The sequence below is a fragment of the Dama dama genome, chromosome 15 (genome assembly GCF_033118175.1).
Source record: "Dama dama isolate Ldn47 chromosome 15, ASM3311817v1, whole genome shotgun sequence".
Taxonomy (NCBI): Eukaryota; Metazoa; Chordata; class Mammalia; order Artiodactyla; family Cervidae; genus Dama; species Dama dama.
Genome location: NC_083695.1, coordinates 65,383,041 through 65,399,094, shown reverse-complemented (window position 1 = coordinate 65,399,094; position 16,054 = coordinate 65,383,041). Strand labels below are relative to the sequence as shown.

Here is a 16,054-nt window from a genome sequence, read left to right as displayed (position 1 = left end):
GGAGTTGATGTGTCTAAAACAGTGGTTCCAGTGGTGGCTCTAGTAAGAGTCACATAGGAACTTGAAAAAATGCTGACTGCCTGGGCCTCATGCAGTCCTACTGATTCAGTCTCTAAGGAGGGATGGGATTTGGGCAACAGTTATTGAGAATGCCTCGACGATTTTAGTGTGGAATCCATTGAAAAGCACCACTGTAAGGCTGTGCTACTCAAAATAGAGCTTATCAACCAGGAGCACGGGCATGGTCTGGGAGCTTGTTAGAAATGCAGAATCTCACGCAGGCAGCACTCTGCGGCAGATAAAACTGACACAGTTTGAGCTTGCTATAGAAGGAAAGTCTAACCTATTCCGGTATTCTCTTCTCTGTGAGACAAGGCGTCATGTAGACTTAAACAGTGTTCCAGCTGAAATATAAAAGAAATGCACAATCTCAGGCCCCACTGGTCAGAATCTGCATTTTAGCAGGATCTCCAGGTAAACTGTACACGCTCTGGAGTTTGAAGATCACTGCTCCTCACAAGTGACAATGGCTGTGGCTGTTACGAACCTGTGCATACCCGCCATGGGCCCTCACTAATTCCCTAAGCTCCCCACTCTGTACTGCCCCGTCCTTTGTGGTTGATTCAGTCAACAGAGGATGATCCAGCACCTGATACAGAATAGAAAGAACACTGGATTCAGAGCATGGCCTGGGTTTGATCCCTGACTTTTGCACTTACTGTGACCCTGGAAAAACCACTGCTAATTTATTGAGCTTTCACATCCTCCTCTATAAAATGGGGGAAGTGATACTGCTGAGGGGGTTGTTATGAAAACTAAAGGAGAATGTATGTTTGACCCTTGACAAAGCAAGTTTGTACAGCACACACAGATTTTTTTCATTGGGTAAAAACTATAGTACAACACGATCACAGTTGGTTGAGTCCACAGATGCAGATATGGAAGAACCGCTTCAAGGAGGATGATTATAACTGACACATAGATTTCCAACTGTGCAGGAGGGTAGCTCCCCTCACCCCCATGCTGTGTATCAGTGCTTCTGTTGCAGAGCTGGCAGGGCAGGTCTCCATTCCTGGATAAACTGACTTGGCTCTTTATATTAATAAGATACTTATCTTTGATTATTCTTCCTATATCCCGTATCTGACAGACCTGGGAGTGCTTTTTAAAAAACCTTACAGAGAACTTTCTCACCACACAGGGATTACGAGTCCAGGAACCAGTGAAGTTATTGCTATCTGTCACAGCCTCCAGCAGGTGGCAGAAAAATGCCAACGAGACCCCGAGAGCTGCTGGTATTTCCATCAGACAGCTGTACCCTGCCTGCTTGCTTTGGCTGTGCAGGCTTCCATGCCAGGTAACTTCCCCATCCTCGTCACCCCTCCCTCCTTTCACCCCAGCCTTTCCGCTAGTGTTGAACAGCACCGCCACCCTCAGGGTTTCACTAGTATTGCATTTTGCACCAGCAGAGGTGTCTTTTGAATTCTGTGTCCACATAATGAGATTTCACTTTAATCAAAAGGTGCCAAGCTGACCTCTGGAAAGAACCAAAATCTACTAGTGTTAGCAACACTCAAAAGGATGCACACTTCCCCCCCCACACACACACACTTCAATTGCTGTGTAATTAGATTAGTTAGAATTAGGCTCTGGAGTCTAGCAGACCTGGTTGGGTCTCATGGTCAACTGTACCACTTGCTAACTTATGTGCTTAATCACTCAATTGTGTCCGACTCTTTGCAACCCCATGGACTGTAGCCTGTCAGGCTCCTCTGTCCATGGAAATTCTCTAGGCAAGACTACTGGAGTGGGTTGCCATGCCCTTCCCCAGGGGATCTTCCCAACCCAGGGATCAAACCCAGGTCTCCCACACTGCAGGCGGGTTCTTTACCGTCTGACCCACCAGGGGAGCCACCACCTGCTGATTTAGGTGAAGATATCTAGCCTTTCTAAGCTCTGTTTCCTCACTTGTGCAAAGGAGATGGAGAGTAATATCTATATATCACAGGATAGTTGGTAAGGATTAAATAAGTTAATTCATAATGCTTAGCAACAGTAATGTATGTGTGTATGGTAGCTGCTGTGTAAAAGGAGTTGCAAAGATAAATCCACGTTACCTTTTAAGTTTTTGAAAAGACTAACATTTCTGATGTTAAGAATATTCCTATTAGCTTGCCTTATTTCCCACTGTTGTCTAGTCAGAGGCAATTCTTGGGAACTCCCTGTGGCCCACATTAGACATTCCTCTTCTGGTGCCTCGCTGGTTCCCAGGGCCACAGCACTACTGAAGGACAGGTTACAAACTGCTCCTGCTGTAAAGGCCCAAAGGCACGAGGGGGACAGGGCCTCAGCGTGTGAGCCACAGTCATGGCCTGGGCGTGTGTGTGTTTTGATTTGGCAGAGAAGGAGCATTCAGTTCTGAAAAAAGTCCTGCTGGAGGATGAGGTCTTGGCCACCATGGTGTCGGTCATCGCCACTGCCACCACCCACTTGAGCCCTGAGTGAGTATCATCATGCATGTGACTTGATCCCGGGGAGGCTAGCATTCTTGAGAAGCAGCAGCAGATGATTTCCTTCTGAGCTGTCCTCTCACCCAAATGTAAATGTGAAGGTGGTTATTTGTTTTGTAAGTCTTATTGGCAAAGAAAGAAGGGGTCTTTTAGCGCCATGGACTGTGGATGGGGGTTTGGGGAGCCATGGAACGATGGTTCTTAGCTACAGATAGGTGTGCATTAAGAGTCACCTCTGAAGCATTTTTGACATATACACTGAGTCCTCTTGCTAGATTGTAAGCTCCAAGGGAACAGGGATTTGATCTGACTGGGTCACTGCTGTAGCACCAAGGCCTAGCACAGGAATGGTTCCTGGCATATAGTATGTGTTAAGTTAGTGTTTGTTGAAGGTGTGAATGAGCATGCTCTGGTCCCTGGACTCAGTGAGTCCCGGGAACCCCAGGGCTGCTGTAGACACCCTGGCTCCTTGGTGACACTAGGTGTACCCCCTAGCTTAGCCACGCAGAGTGTCGCCCACGTCGTGCCCCTCTTCTTGGACGGCAACATCTCCTTCCTGCCTGAAAACAGCTTCTCTGGCAGATTCCAGCCATTCCAGGTGAGGGTCCGATGGATCAGACCCAGGTGGGGAACAGTCTTGGGACATCTGCCCTCCAGATCTTTCTGGCAAATCTGGGATGGGTGTCATCAGGGCCACAAGTCTCTTGCTAGTGGGACAGGCTTGATAGGGCTCTTCTTCCGTACAGGATGGCTCCTCAGGACAGAGGCGACTGGTTGCACTGCTTATGGCCTTTGTCTGTTCCCTGCCTCGAAACGTAAGTGACCACAACCTTTGTGACCAGGGGAGCTGGAGCCCAGGTGACTTCTGGGCTGAAATTTGTCACAGCTAAGCTGATTTTCTGCCTTTGCCACTGGAGAATTCACTTCTCCTTCACCCTGGCCCCTGCTGCCACTCTCTCCTGGGTGTCTCTTGGAGTTCAAGTGTTCTCTGGGTCCACGACATGACCAGGTTTTCTACAGGTGGAAATCCCACAGCTGAACCGACTCATGCGGGAGCTTTTAGAGCTGAGCTGTTGCCAAAGCTGCCCCTTCTCCTCTACTGCTGCCGCCAAGTGCTTCGCAGGACTCCTGAACAAGCACCCTGCAGGTACTGGAGGGAGAATCAACTTCTGATGCAATCTTGAAGTTTAGTAACTCATTCTCTCTTTAAAAGGAGTTTGCTAATATAATCAGGCTTTCCATGGGACAGCTCTTGGGACAAGAGTCAAGACCAGAGCTGGGCAAAGCTTTATAGGATGTAAGAAAATAAGGGCTTCAACCAGAGTACTCTTGTCTAGTTCTGTCCTCCTGTTCCCTACAGGGAGCTATCAGAGGTAATTATTAGAAGTGGACAGCTCTTTTTGAAAAAAAAGACTTTTAGACTTTTCAAATGGCAGCATCCCAACATTATGAGAATACCAGGCTCATGCTGGTGTCCTAGAGCTGAGTAGGCCAAGTCTCCACAGCCAAAATGACATTGTTCTTTTCTAATGGCTTCTGCATTTAAAGGATTTACAGCCTTTGTTGTCAAAACAGACACATGCGTCAGCATTTCCTCCCTCCTTTTTAGGGCAACAGCTGGATGAATTCCTGCAGCTGGCTGTGGACAAAGTGGAGGCTGGGCTGAGCTCTGGGCCCTGTCGTAGTCAGGGCTTCACACTGCTTCTCTGGGTAAGGAGTCAGAATGGAGTTTGTTAGAGAGAGCAGTTAATCTGGTTAAATAAAATCTCTCCATTGAACCCTGAACCATCTGCATGCTTCTCAGGGTTTGGGCATCTTGCCCTGACTGTTCTCTCTCTCTGGTGACAGGTCACAAAGGCCTTAGTGCTTAGATACCATCCTCTCAGTTCCTGCCTTACAGACCGGGTAAGTCTTTGCTGAACATGCAGAACCTAGGATCTAAACAGGAACTTTGCTCTTGGTCCTCTTCCACCCCAAAATGACTGCTGTCCTCCTCTTGGTATTTAAGATCCTTCCCCACTGACATACCTCAAAAGCTTTCTTTCCTCCAGCTCATGGGCCTCCTGAGTGATCCAGAACTAGGCCCGGCAGCAGCTGATGGCTTCTCTCTGCTCATGTCTGACTGCACTGATGTGCTAACTCGTGCTGGCCATGCTGAAGTGCGGATCATGTTTCGCCAGCGGTTCTTCACGGATAACGTGCCCGCTTTGGTCCGGGGCTTCCATGCTGCTCCCCAAGGTGAGGAGAGGTTAGAGGAAGGCCCTCAAATATATAGACCTCTCCTTTGTTCAGGCCACAGTCTCTAAAAGAATTTAGGACCTGAGTACTTGTAGAGCATAACATGGCCTGTACTGGAGGGTGAACATCTAGATTCTTGACCCACTCTTTTCATTTGATGGGTATGCCTTGCCTTTTCTGAGCCCCAGGGGCTTTTTGTTTTTTTGTAAAAAAGAAAAAAATAAAAATCTCTGTAGGCTGATGTCCCAGCTTCACCAGAGATTGGAATTGAATTCCCAAGCTCTGTCTGAGCCCAGTTTTCCCCTAAGCTTTTCCATTTTTTGCAGATGTGAAGCCAAACTACCTTAAGGGTCTGTCTCACGTACTTAACAGGCTGCCAAAGCCTGTGCTCTTGCCAGAGCTGCCCACGGTAAGCCTTGCCGTCACAGCCTTTAAGCAGGGACCAAGCCATTGCCCACGCTCCCCCCGCCGGCCGTGCTGGGGCTAGAAAGGGGAGGAGAAGCAGGCTCATCAAAGATGTGGTCACCCCCCCTTTCCTGTGACCCCTTAGCTGCTCTCCCTGTTGCTGGAGGCCCTGTCCTGCCCCGACTCCGTGGTGCAGCTCTCCACCCTCAGCTGCCTTCAGCCTCTTCTACTGGAAGCGCCCCAGGTCATGAGTCTTCACGTTGACACCCTTGTCACCAAGTTCCTGAACCTCAGTGCCAGCCCTTCCATGGTGCGTTGAGCCTTAATAACTCTTTGCCCTGTACGTCTCCCCTTCGTGGGTTTCCCCTCACCTCCTACGGTTGTGTTCTAGGCGGTCCGGATCGCTGCTCTGCAGTGTATGCACGCCCTCACTCACCTGCCCACCCCTGTGGTGAGTACCACAGGTGTCCCTCTCTGGCCTGGAAACTTCCTAGAAGAGCCAGGGGCACCTTTCTACCTTAAGCAGGCAGGACTGGCCACCCGGCTGTGCTACTGAGGTATGTGCTATGTAGTACAGATAGGCAAGGATTTCCTGAGTCCCTGAAAATAGAATGGCCAGCCTGCCACACAGCACTGTCTGGAGTCAGTAAAGAATAGGAAGAGTATTAGATGTACAGTCAGAGCAGCTTTTTTGGTTACCTTGGTTGAACAAGGCTGATTAGGTCCTCTAACTCCACAGCTGCTGCCGTACAAACCACAGGTGATCCGGGCCTTAGCCAAACCCTTGGATGACAAGAAGAGGCTGGTGCGTAAGGAAGCAGTGTCAGCCAGGGGAGAATGGTGAGTTTCTAGGTCACAGGGAGAGACAGGACTGAAGCGAGCCTCACCGCCAATGCGGTCAACATTCTTTTTGCCTACAGGTTTCTGCTGGGGAGCCCTGGCAGCTGAGCCCCCCATCCCTGGCCTACACTGACTGACAGTCTAACCTGAAGTCACTAACCATCGAGCCGTCTTGCCCAGGCAGGGAGACTGCTGGCCCCTGACTGCCTTTCCCACAGACACAACATGAATGCCAGGCCTCTGCCACATGGCTGTACAAGAAATACAGAAATCCTGATTTCTAATGGTTTTGGGAAGTAACTGCGCGTGAGACTACTTGTATTTGAAGAATGATCCCTGGTCTTGGGGCTTTTCCATTTATATGTCAGAAAAAGGGAGCTATGCTGCTGAGGGTGAATGCAGATGTGTGTGGCCCTGAGGACCAGGGAGGGTGGTGTGTGTGTACCTGCTGGAGAATAAAAAATTTTTTTAGTAATGGGGCTGTCAGTTATTTCCCTCTTTCACTTATGCCTCAGAAGCATCACTGCCTAACCTAGAACAGAAACGATAGGGATTGTTCAGGACATCCAACCCCTCCAAGTAAGGCACGGGTGGCAGGACCAGAACACCTGCTCACCAGGCCCTAACCCTGATTTCCCCCTTCCCCGTCCCACAGGAAAGGCAAAGAGTGAAAAGCTACAGGTCTTTACAAAATCAAATACCTTTATTTTTGCTCCCTTCAGCAGCACATGAGAAGTGGCAGTGACCTCAGCAGTAGGCCTGGTATCTTTGCCCTGTTGAGAAGCCAGACTCTCATCTCTACCATTCAGCTGTTTCCTCAGATGGCAAGTGGAAGAGGTGGTGGCCAACCCCAGTGCTGTAACCTGGAGGAGGTCGGGGTCAACCTGGCAAGGTTGCTAGCTGCCTGATCTCCAGTCTGGGGCTGGAACTTCTGTTTGCCTGAGTAAAGGGACATCAGTCCTAGGATTTCTCCACATCATGCCTTGCTTCTGCAACGGCCAGGAGACCAGTCCTTGAGCTATCCCTGCATGGTACACGGGCAGGCCTCTGGCTCTTCTGGCTCAAGGATCCCAACAAGCTATCCTTGGAGGCCCTTGAGGCAACACAGGAAGCAGGGTGGTGTTCAAGTTGTGGCTGACACATTCCAGCTCACACGCTCACACTGCCATCACAGAGGCTGAGTGAGCAGTCACCCAGGGCGGGGGATCCCAGCTCATTCCGTTCCCGTGGGGCAAGTGACTGGAAGGTAACAACACCCGAGTAAGCCAGTGCCTGTAAGAGAAGACAAATACTCCTGAGATCCAGGCCTTCCTAGTCTTCCTGATCCTCATGCCTCAGCAAAGAAAGCTCAAGGCAGTCTGAAGCTACCTTGGCATTCATCACAAAAGTAACAGAAGTTCCAACTTAGTCCAAGAAACATACCCTTTGGTGCCTTTTGAAGGCCTTTAGAGGTTTTGAGCTAACTTCTAAGGGGCACTGCGAGCACAGTGACAGGCAGCAATAATGAGGATAGGAAAAAGGAGGAGGGCAGGTACTTAATGGTCACCTACTTATTACGGCCTCAGTAGATGCAATCTGAAAAATGATTTACCTTTTCTCTTGGGCTGAGGGAGCTAGCTTCATTTATTGTCTTAGGACCTCTGTCACAAATAACTTCAGTTCCACAAGTTATCTGTTTGAAATCCAACACTGCCATACAAATGAGAGGTCACTGCTGGCCGACAGACCCCAGCTAGAGGTCCCTTCCTGAGAACAGCTTTCAGGATTCCACTGTAGTCATCTGATACTGTACCAATAGAATAGCCAGTAGCCACATGTGCCTAATTAAATTGGTGAAAATGAAATTAAATTTAAAATTCAGTCCACTAATACATGAGCCACGTTTCACGCACTCAGAAGCCGTATGTGACTAGTGGCTGATGCCTTAGGCAACACAGGTGTAGGATGTTCTTCTCAACACAGAAAGTACAATGGACAGTGCTGGTCTAGATGTTTTACTTTACCTTCCTGTGTCCACACCCAGGAATACCTTCCAGTTGTCCAAGCAGCCATAGTTGTAATGATTCCTAAAAACCTAGAGCAAAGAAAAATGTTTCTAGGAACCCTTTTCCTTAAACCAATTTTGAGCCTAAATTAGCGGCTAGGCAAGTTCTGAGCTTCAGGCCTGCCCTAGTTGGCCCTGACCATGGGAGGAAAAACCAGCTCTTTACAGAACAGCAGGTTTGGTTACCCACTCACCCCAGCACCCCAGGCCCAGCCCTACTCACTCTGCCCTTGGCCTGCAGCCGCTGACGCTCCTTCTTGTTGATGTGCCTTTCGATGCTAGTCTCACCTCGACTGATGAGCACGGCGTGCCACACAGTCAGGGCACCCAGGGCCAGTGCCACAGAACTGCGAGAAGAAGGGCAAAGATTGGGGGTGGCATGGACAGGGTTAGAGGCCATGAGTAGGTCTGAAATTGCCCTGAGCAACAGTGACTGGGGAGGGACTTCTGCCTTCTCTCCCAGCCAATGGGTCCTAAATGAACTTTTACTTCACTGCATCTACTGATAAAAACAGCATTCATGAAAAAGCATCTATATGGGCTAAGAATAAATTATGTGGCAAGGAGAATGGGGAAATAAGTCTATTACTAATGAAAATGTTATATGTTTCCTAAAATACCCATGCTTGGGAGACAGGAAAGGGGAGTAAAAGCACCAAGGATCAAAATAAAATGGCACATCAGATTCCAGCTCTACCATCTCTACTTGTGTATCACAGAACAAATCACCTCACCCCCTCACATCTGCAATTTTCCTCCTCTACAAAATGCATCTGCTCTTAAAAGGAGTTGAATTTCCCTTGGCACATACCAAACCCTCAGCGCTAAGTACTTCGTGTTCCCTCCCCTAAAATGCTGAAGAAAATTAAGCTCTACTCTTGGCCACCCGAAGTGAGACTAAGAACAGCAACAGTTCACACAGGGAGGGGTTCCTGCCTGTGTGGACACTGTAAAAGGCTTTCTGAAGCTGCCCCTCCCTTCAGCTGTCAAAAATGAGAGTTAAGATACCTGCACAGGAACCAGAGGTAGACAAGACTCTTGTGAGTCACTCTTTCTCGGAAGGAGAAGGTGGGTGGTGGGGTCTGGTGGTAAGTCTAGAAAAAGAAAACAGCATAGTCTGGCTCTTTGACTCTGCTGGCTTCCACCAGAGCCCAGCACCTGCAGGCAGGGAAGTGATCCAGGCCCAGGGCGAGAAGAGAGGGGGTTAAGCCACAGAGGAGTCAGGGCAGCAGCCAGATGGGTGGACCAAGCCAGTGGCATCGTCATGTGGACATACACTGGGCAGAGCGGGTCTGGACAGGATGGTAAAGCACAGGAGGGACCGACCCTGGGCCTTTAGCTCTGACAACACAAACGGGGCTCCAGGGGAAGCCACTCCACTTCCCAGTTAGAACTGTGTGGCTGTAATCCCCTAGAGAGGGGACCAGATCACACCCAGAACAGAATGACTGGAGAGTGAGAACAGGGAGCCCCACTAAGGACCAAAAGGGCAGCAGAGGCACAATCTCAAGCCGACAATCTGCTCAGAACAAGAAGTCCTAAAAGGCCCGGGGATCCTGATGCAGATGCAGACAGACCAGGAGCAAAGGATCATCAGACTGGCCCAGCCCGACCTCTGTCCCCTGGAACCCCATTACACAGACTAACATGGACTCCTTGCTGCTCAGGCCATCACCACGGCAGAGCCCTTGCTCAGCCTGAAGAAGGTGAAATGGGATAGAGAGCCAAAAACTCACATACCAGGGACTCCCAGTTTGTCCCCAGGCCCCTTGATCTGCTTGTGGCAGGCAGCCCCCAGAACACCCCTGATCCAGTCTCGACTGGCCTGAGCCCAATCTCTACAACTCGACTAACAGGTGGGCCCCAGTTGCCTCAGCAACTCTATACCCCTGGCCTGAGCAGCAGGAGGCAGTGGGGTGGGGACAGCCCACCTGGTTGGCAACCGCCTGTAGTTTGTTCTTGTCGAGCTGTTTCATTTTCTAAGGGGATGGAAAACAGTGCTGGTTACACTCTCAAGCCTCTAGGAGAGGGGGGTGCTACCAGCCCCTTCTTAGGAACAAATTCCACACCCCGAAGTGCTCTCTACTGAGCTGCTCTTTTCCTAACTATGGGCTCACCTCAATGGCAGCATAAGCCTCCCGGAAAAGGTCCCAGCTTCCATAGCTGCAGTAGACACAGCCCAGAGTCATGAAAAAGCAGAAAGAGAAGAAGTACCGATGGTTATAGTGGCCCACACAGTTGTTTAGCCAGGCTGGTGGGGAAAGGATTAAGGACAAGACCAAACACACAACTTCAGGGGATGTCCTGGTTTCTCCGGTTTATCTGCGGTTCCTAACAATATCATCCAAGCCCAAGGATTCCATCACCAAAGGCAGAAAAATATGGGACCTCCCTGAAGTTGAGGTGAAAGTATTAAAGCTTTTCAAAGCCCTCACAAGTCCCACCAGGAGATCATGAAAACTGAAATCCTTCAGTAAAATGAGTCTGCCAATATTCAAACGGGTTTACCAGACATCTGTGTGGGACAGCAGAAAGGGACTGATGGTTCTATCTGAACCCTCACTGGACAACCCACTGAACAAGACCTCTCTTGCCATCCGATAGATGTTAACGCGAAAGTCTACGAAAAAAACAGCTGTTGAGAGAGGCCTTGCTCCCAGAAGATCCGTCCCAGAAGGCACATAAGCCTCCTGCTATTCCCAGGAGATGGTTGGTCCCCACAACTGCTCTTCTACTAACTTCCCCTGAGCCCAGTGTTCTCTGCAGGGTGAAGCTAGAAGCCTTGGGCCTGCGGCCCTTAAACCTGTGCAGTGCTCTGGAGCTAGAGGAGGAGGTTTCAGGCAGAGGAGATAGCAAAAGGATACGGCAGTGATGATCCATCTTCAGCACACACCTGTGAGGGAGGGACACAGGCTCTGTTACGGTGGCCAAGGTTCTTGAGATGTCAGTGCCAATCCTTTCCTACAAGGACCAGCATCCTGCTGAGGCGGAAAGGGCACAGACTTTGAGGACAGCCAGGCCTTGCTTCAAACCCTGCTTCACTGGCTACATGACACTGGACAAGGTAACTCAGGTCTCTTGCCTACTCTGAGCCCTCTCTCTGAACCTCACTTTCCCCAAGCAGTGATAACACATAACTCACAGGACCATCTTGGGGCCCATGTCCTCAGGACACAAGGCCTGGCACATGACAGGGTACCCCATGAATGTCCAGGCAAATGCCAGGTCTAGGTTTTGCTCTGGGGCTACAGCAAAAGGGCCATGGCTGGGGTTCCCAGAGACCCACCTATTACAGATGCTGCAGTGGTGTGTTCGGGCTGGCTTGGGGTTAATGCACTTCTTACAGATGGAGACTGTTGTCGTATCATTCCTGCCCTGTGCAGAGGGAGAAAAGCAACATGACAACTGTGGCAGCACCGGTTTCGTACCTCAAAAACACCAAGGCACTCTCCCTCCCCGTTCCTGGGACTGGCTCCTGTGGCCTGCAGTTCTCTTCCACCCCCATGCCCCTGGAGGGGGGTACCCACCTGGGGTGGGTATCCAGGTGGGGTCGTGATAGCCTGGTAGTAATGGAAGACGATGAGAATCAGATTCCAGTGACTATAGAAGAAGTGCCAGCAGAGCCGGGGCACGGAGTAGGTTTGGAGGATGAGGGGCAGGACACACAGGTAGGCGATGGCCACGATGGAGCTGGTCAGCACAATCACCAGCACCACGAATACCTGCCAACACCGGGAGGTCAGGAAGATGCCGTGAGAGAGCTTGGCAATGCCCAGAGCAGACTCAGGAGCTTCCCAAGGGGAGGGGGCTGGTGTGGGTCCCGATCCAGGGTAGGTTTGTCAGACACATGCTCTCCCCAAACAACCCTTTTCCTGCCCCCGGGCATCACTCACCACCCCACACCAGCGGATCACATTGTCCACCAGCCAGTAGATAGGCTCAAAGGCAGCGTCCACGGCGGTGTCACTGCCCCCGAAGGAGTTGTAGAGCAGGGAGCGCAGGCAGACCTTGCCGTAGCGCCAGCGCTGCACCAGGCCGCGGAGCAGAGGTGGGCAGCGGCGCCTGTAGCCCAGGAGCAGGAGCAGGCGCAGGCAGAGGCGGGCAGGGCCCAGCAGCAGGCTCCGCTGGCCCCGCATGGCTCCTAGGAAAGCACAGCACCGTGAGGGGCCAGCCTGGGTCCTGTCCCTCCCTGCCCCACCAGTGGGCAGCTTAAAGGCAGAGACCTAAGGCTGAGGCCCGCTGGGCCAGTCACCAGCTGGGAAATAGGGAGGCAGCTCCAAGCTCAAGCAGGGTCTCTGGAATTGTCTATGTGGACAGACCACTGCGTAGAGCCCAACCAATGTGCACAAAGCTATCCGCGTGGTCCTGTGGGCCTGGCCACTGTGGCAGAGGTGTCCGGGGTCTCCTGCCTGCCCTGTACTATGCTTAGTTGCTCAGTTGTGTCCGACTCTTTGCGACCCCATGGACTGTAGCCCGCCAGGCTCCTCTGTCCATGGGGATTCTCCAGGCAAGAATACTGGGGTGGGTTGCCATGCCCTCCTCCAAGGGATCTTCCCAATCCAGGGATCGAACCCAGGTCTCCTGCATTGCAAGCGGATTCTTTACCGTCTGAGCCACAAGGGAAGCCCCTACCTCCTAACAACTGTCCTTACCAGGAACAGTAGTGAGGGAGTGAGTTCACATCATGCGAATCCTGCACCTAGATCTTCCCTGGTGCTATCTGGGCAAAAGACACTTATCTGTCCTACTGCCATTACCGGCCTGGGGGCATGAGAGTCCCTGTCTCCTGTGGGGACAGCTTACCTCCCCCTTGCATGACATAAGATGCCCTGTCTCCAATTCTAGTCCCATCCCCACCCCAAGCATGAACAGAACAACTCAGGTCCTGAGCAGACCACCACCACCAAGCAGGAGACATGGCGGTATGGAGGACAGTGGAAGAAGACCACAAGGTCTGCCCTCTCAGTAATGAGTTTCCCTTGCTCTGTTCTAGCTGGACACTTGAGAGCTTTCTCTGCAGCTGCTGCCCTGACCCCAGGTGTCCCAACTAGCCTGTCCAGCTCTTTAGCGCTGTGCATAGCTCCTCTGAAAGTGCCTTAACCTCCTCCATGTGATTTTTACCTCAGCTAACAGCCATGGGAGGTCGGCTACCCAGGCAATGCCCAGAACAGAACATACAGATTACTTCGATGATATTCTCATCAATTCTGCAAACAAAAGGTCTTATCAGAGAGGAAATCATCTGATTTTCCTCTATGGCTACTTTGTCCTCTGCAACTCCACTGACTTATTTAACAGGCAGCTCAAAGCCCAGCAGAAACTGGAGGAGGCTCCCCCACTGTAGAGATGGTGTCATTTCAGTAACTGGAGCAAGGTACTCCCCTTACACCCTGCCATCCCCACAAGAGGTCTTTCAAAGAAAACTTAATTACCTCCTTCCATAAGCCCCCTAAAGACTTAAGGCAAAAACAAAGCCAGCAGATAAAACCAGCAAGGAGAAGACAGACAATTCAGTAGGGACCTACTTCTGTAGCAGGATAAAGTAAGTTGGCCATTTCCATCATCTCCGAGTGCCTAAGAGAACAAAGGGACAGTGCAGAAAAAAGAAAAAGGAAAAGTTCAAACTTCCTACCTCCTTTGACTTGGACTCCTGTTGTGTGGAATCATGATTTGGCTGGAAGCATAAATTTTCAAATAGTGTACAGCGACAATCTAATGTAACAGTGGAACGAAACATTTCACCCCAAAACAAATCCAAGTGACTTAGGTTATCCACACCATCGTTCATTCCCTTACTAGAGCTAATGAAGAGTTTTCTATTTACTAAAATAGTTTTAACAGCAACAGCGTGCAAATAAGATGTGTGCCTTATCTGTAATAAACAAAAATTATATGCCATCTCTCCTGTTTAAAAGAAAAAAAAAAACTTCATTTTCTGATTCTCCACTTTTTAGATTGTCTCAGCTACTTCGGGAATTACTAAACTCTACAGGAAATGCCTCAAAAACCAGACTTACCAACTCTCACCTGCCCCATAACTTGACTACTTAGGATTCAATTCTGCCCTGAAGTAGATCTGTGACCTTGGGCAAACCACCAAATTCTGTTGGGATTCAGTTTTCTTGTGTTCCCATTGATGAGAGACTAGGATTAACTACTAAGGCACCTTTCTGCTCTACCCACTTTATGACTATATATATCCAGTTGGTAAGATACAAATGAAATGTTTATAAAGTGCTTAGCACAATACCTGGATCATGGAAGTACTCAATAAATACTTATTGAATGAACAAACTGGAGAGATGCCTAAGTGGAAAGGCTGGTCAGATGTCCACCTGTCCTACAAATAACAACAAGGACACTCCTGCCAATGTGATAACACGAAATAAGTGTACACCGCTACATTCTTCATGATCAATAAAGAGAGAAATGAAAACCACTGGTGGAATCATTGCACTTCAGAGTTAAAAGTCATTCTAGAAAACTATCCAACCAGTAATCAACATAAACATGTAAGCTGAAAGCTGTAGGTGCAGAGCTTAAAACCAGATTATGTAAAAGAAGTCTGAGACCAAGGCCCCCTTCCCTTATTTTACTTAGTGAGGTTTGGGGGCAGGTATGGGAATGCCAGGGAAGAAATATGTAGTCCACAGGACCACAACTGAACACAGGAAGTTTTCATCTCAGGAAACTGAGATAAAGCAGAGTTCAAAAAACTGTGTGTTGGGGGTGAGGGGTGGTGATGGAAGTGAACAGGGCAGGAAATAGAGTTTCCCTATCACCCCAAACGGAGAAGGCAATGGCAACCCACTCCGGTACTCTTGCCTGGAAAATCCCATGGACAGAGAAGCCTGGTAGGCTGCAGTCCATGGGGTCCCTAAGAGTCGGACACGACTGAGCGACTTCACTTTCACTTTTCACTTTCCTGCATGGGAGAAGGAAGTGGCAACCCGCTCCAGGGTTCTTGTCTGGAGAATCCCAGGGACGGGGGAGCCTGGTGGGCTGCCGTCTATGGGGTCGCACAGAGTCGGACACGACTGAAGGGACTTAGCAGCAGCAGCAGCAGCACCACCCCCAACACAAGCCTTGAACACTCTGATCCCTCAGTACTAGCAATGTAGTGACACGTGCCACCAGATCAGAGGGGAATGTACGTCACAGCACTCTCCTCTCTCCAAGGCTCTCAGTCACCAACTCTTTCCCAAGGGGAAACTGGACATGGGGACTGTTAGGGGTGGGAGTACACACATGGATTCCAAAGACACCAAAGGGCAGAGGAAACAAAATCGACAAAACTCATTTGAACAAAGATGCTGTTTTCAGGGTGTTTACAGTCGCAAGCGGCAAGTCTCAATCATCAGTAAGAGCAACACTAATTCATGCGCAGACTTTCCTTCCAGAATAGCACGCTTCCGCAAGATCGGAGGCTGCAGTCACAGAAACTGAGGAAACGTTTTATTTCTCTATAGACTGAACGTAAAAAGTAACCTGAGTACCCGTTCGGTCTCTATCTTGAACTATCTTAGAGATACGGTACAACTCGAATCCTGTCCCTGGGGATGAATTTCCAAATCTGTGAAATGGGAGAGCTGGCTGGACTGACCTTCCAGCTCCACGCCTCAGGGCTGCCCAGAGGGTGTGCTCCGTCCGGTTCGAGGGCACGAGCGTGCAGAGCAGGAACTCGGGCTCACAAGGCCCGGGAACAGGGCCCGACCCTAAAAAAACCGACAGGACTGGGTAGAAAAGGCCGCAGCTTCGCTCTTACCTGCCGCCGGCCGATTCCTCAATCAGCCAAGTCGAACTCCGCAGCCTCCGCCGCCGCTCACTGCCACCCCCTCCAGTTCGGCGTCCACCGGCCCGGCTCAACGCAACCAACCATGGCCCGCCGCCCACAGGTCCAGCCTGCAGACCCGGACCCACCGCCCGCCCATCCTTGTCCACAGGCGCAAGCGCAAGCGTTCCGAAGCCCCGCCCCAGAACTCGTCCCGATGCAACCTGGGAAACGGAGTTTACGTCT

General features: G+C 50.4%; 2 protein-coding genes and 1 non-coding gene across 11 annotated transcripts in view; 2 read left to right on the top strand and 1 right to left on the bottom strand.

Annotated features, from left to right (window-relative positions):
- MMS19 (MMS19 homolog, cytosolic iron-sulfur assembly component) overlaps positions 1 to 6,468 on the top strand; it is a 36,354-nt gene extending 29,886 nt beyond the window's left edge. For all 3 annotated transcript variants that reach the window (XM_061162296.1, XM_061162295.1, XM_061162297.1), the window contains 13 exons: positions 1,202 to 1,357; positions 2,402 to 2,501; positions 3,006 to 3,108; positions 3,257 to 3,325; positions 3,531 to 3,657; positions 4,120 to 4,220; positions 4,359 to 4,415; positions 4,562 to 4,748; positions 5,075 to 5,157; positions 5,299 to 5,463; positions 5,545 to 5,604; positions 5,893 to 5,993; positions 6,074 to 6,468. In XM_061162296.1, the coding sequence (XP_061018279.1) occupies positions 1,202 to 1,357; positions 2,402 to 2,501; positions 3,006 to 3,108; positions 3,257 to 3,325; positions 3,531 to 3,657; positions 4,120 to 4,220; positions 4,359 to 4,415; positions 4,562 to 4,748; positions 5,075 to 5,157; positions 5,299 to 5,463; positions 5,545 to 5,604; positions 5,893 to 5,993; positions 6,074 to 6,101 (1,337 nt within the window). In that variant the 3' untranslated portion in view covers positions 6,102 to 6,468. The remainder of the gene's footprint in view (positions 1 to 1,201; positions 1,358 to 2,401; positions 2,502 to 3,005; positions 3,109 to 3,256; positions 3,326 to 3,530; positions 3,658 to 4,119; positions 4,221 to 4,358; positions 4,416 to 4,561; positions 4,749 to 5,074; positions 5,158 to 5,298; positions 5,464 to 5,544; positions 5,605 to 5,892; positions 5,994 to 6,073) is intronic.
- On the top strand, positions 280 to 397 carry LOC133070902 (small nucleolar RNA SNORA28). The gene has a single exon (XR_009696293.1). It is a non-coding gene; the product is annotated as a small nucleolar RNA SNORA28 (small nucleolar RNA).
- Positions 6,469 to 6,677: 209 nt separating the features above from the next.
- Positions 6,678 to 16,012, bottom strand: ZDHHC16 (zinc finger DHHC-type palmitoyltransferase 16). 7 transcript variants are annotated; one of them, XM_061162299.1, is made up of 11 exons: positions 15,803 to 16,012; positions 11,931 to 12,178; positions 11,565 to 11,759; positions 11,324 to 11,412; positions 10,841 to 10,930; positions 10,155 to 10,200; positions 9,969 to 10,016; positions 9,046 to 9,131; positions 8,261 to 8,384; positions 7,997 to 8,067; positions 6,678 to 7,265 (listed from the first exon to the last, which is right to left on the bottom strand). In XM_061162299.1, exons 2-11 carry the CDS (start codon positions 12,171 to 12,173, stop codon positions 7,151 to 7,153), a joined length of 1,107 nt encoding a protein of 368 aa, XP_061018282.1. In that variant the 5' UTR covers positions 12,174 to 12,178; positions 15,803 to 16,012; the 3' UTR covers positions 6,678 to 7,150. The 7 variants fall into 7 exon arrangements, with proteins under 7 accessions (XP_061018282.1, XP_061018281.1, XP_061018285.1 ...); XM_061162298.1 differs by having other exon boundaries at positions 10,155 to 10,288; positions 10,902 to 10,930; positions 15,803 to 16,010; XM_061162302.1 differs by lacking the exon at positions 9,969 to 10,016.
- Between the last annotated feature and the right edge of the window lie 42 nt (positions 16,013 to 16,054).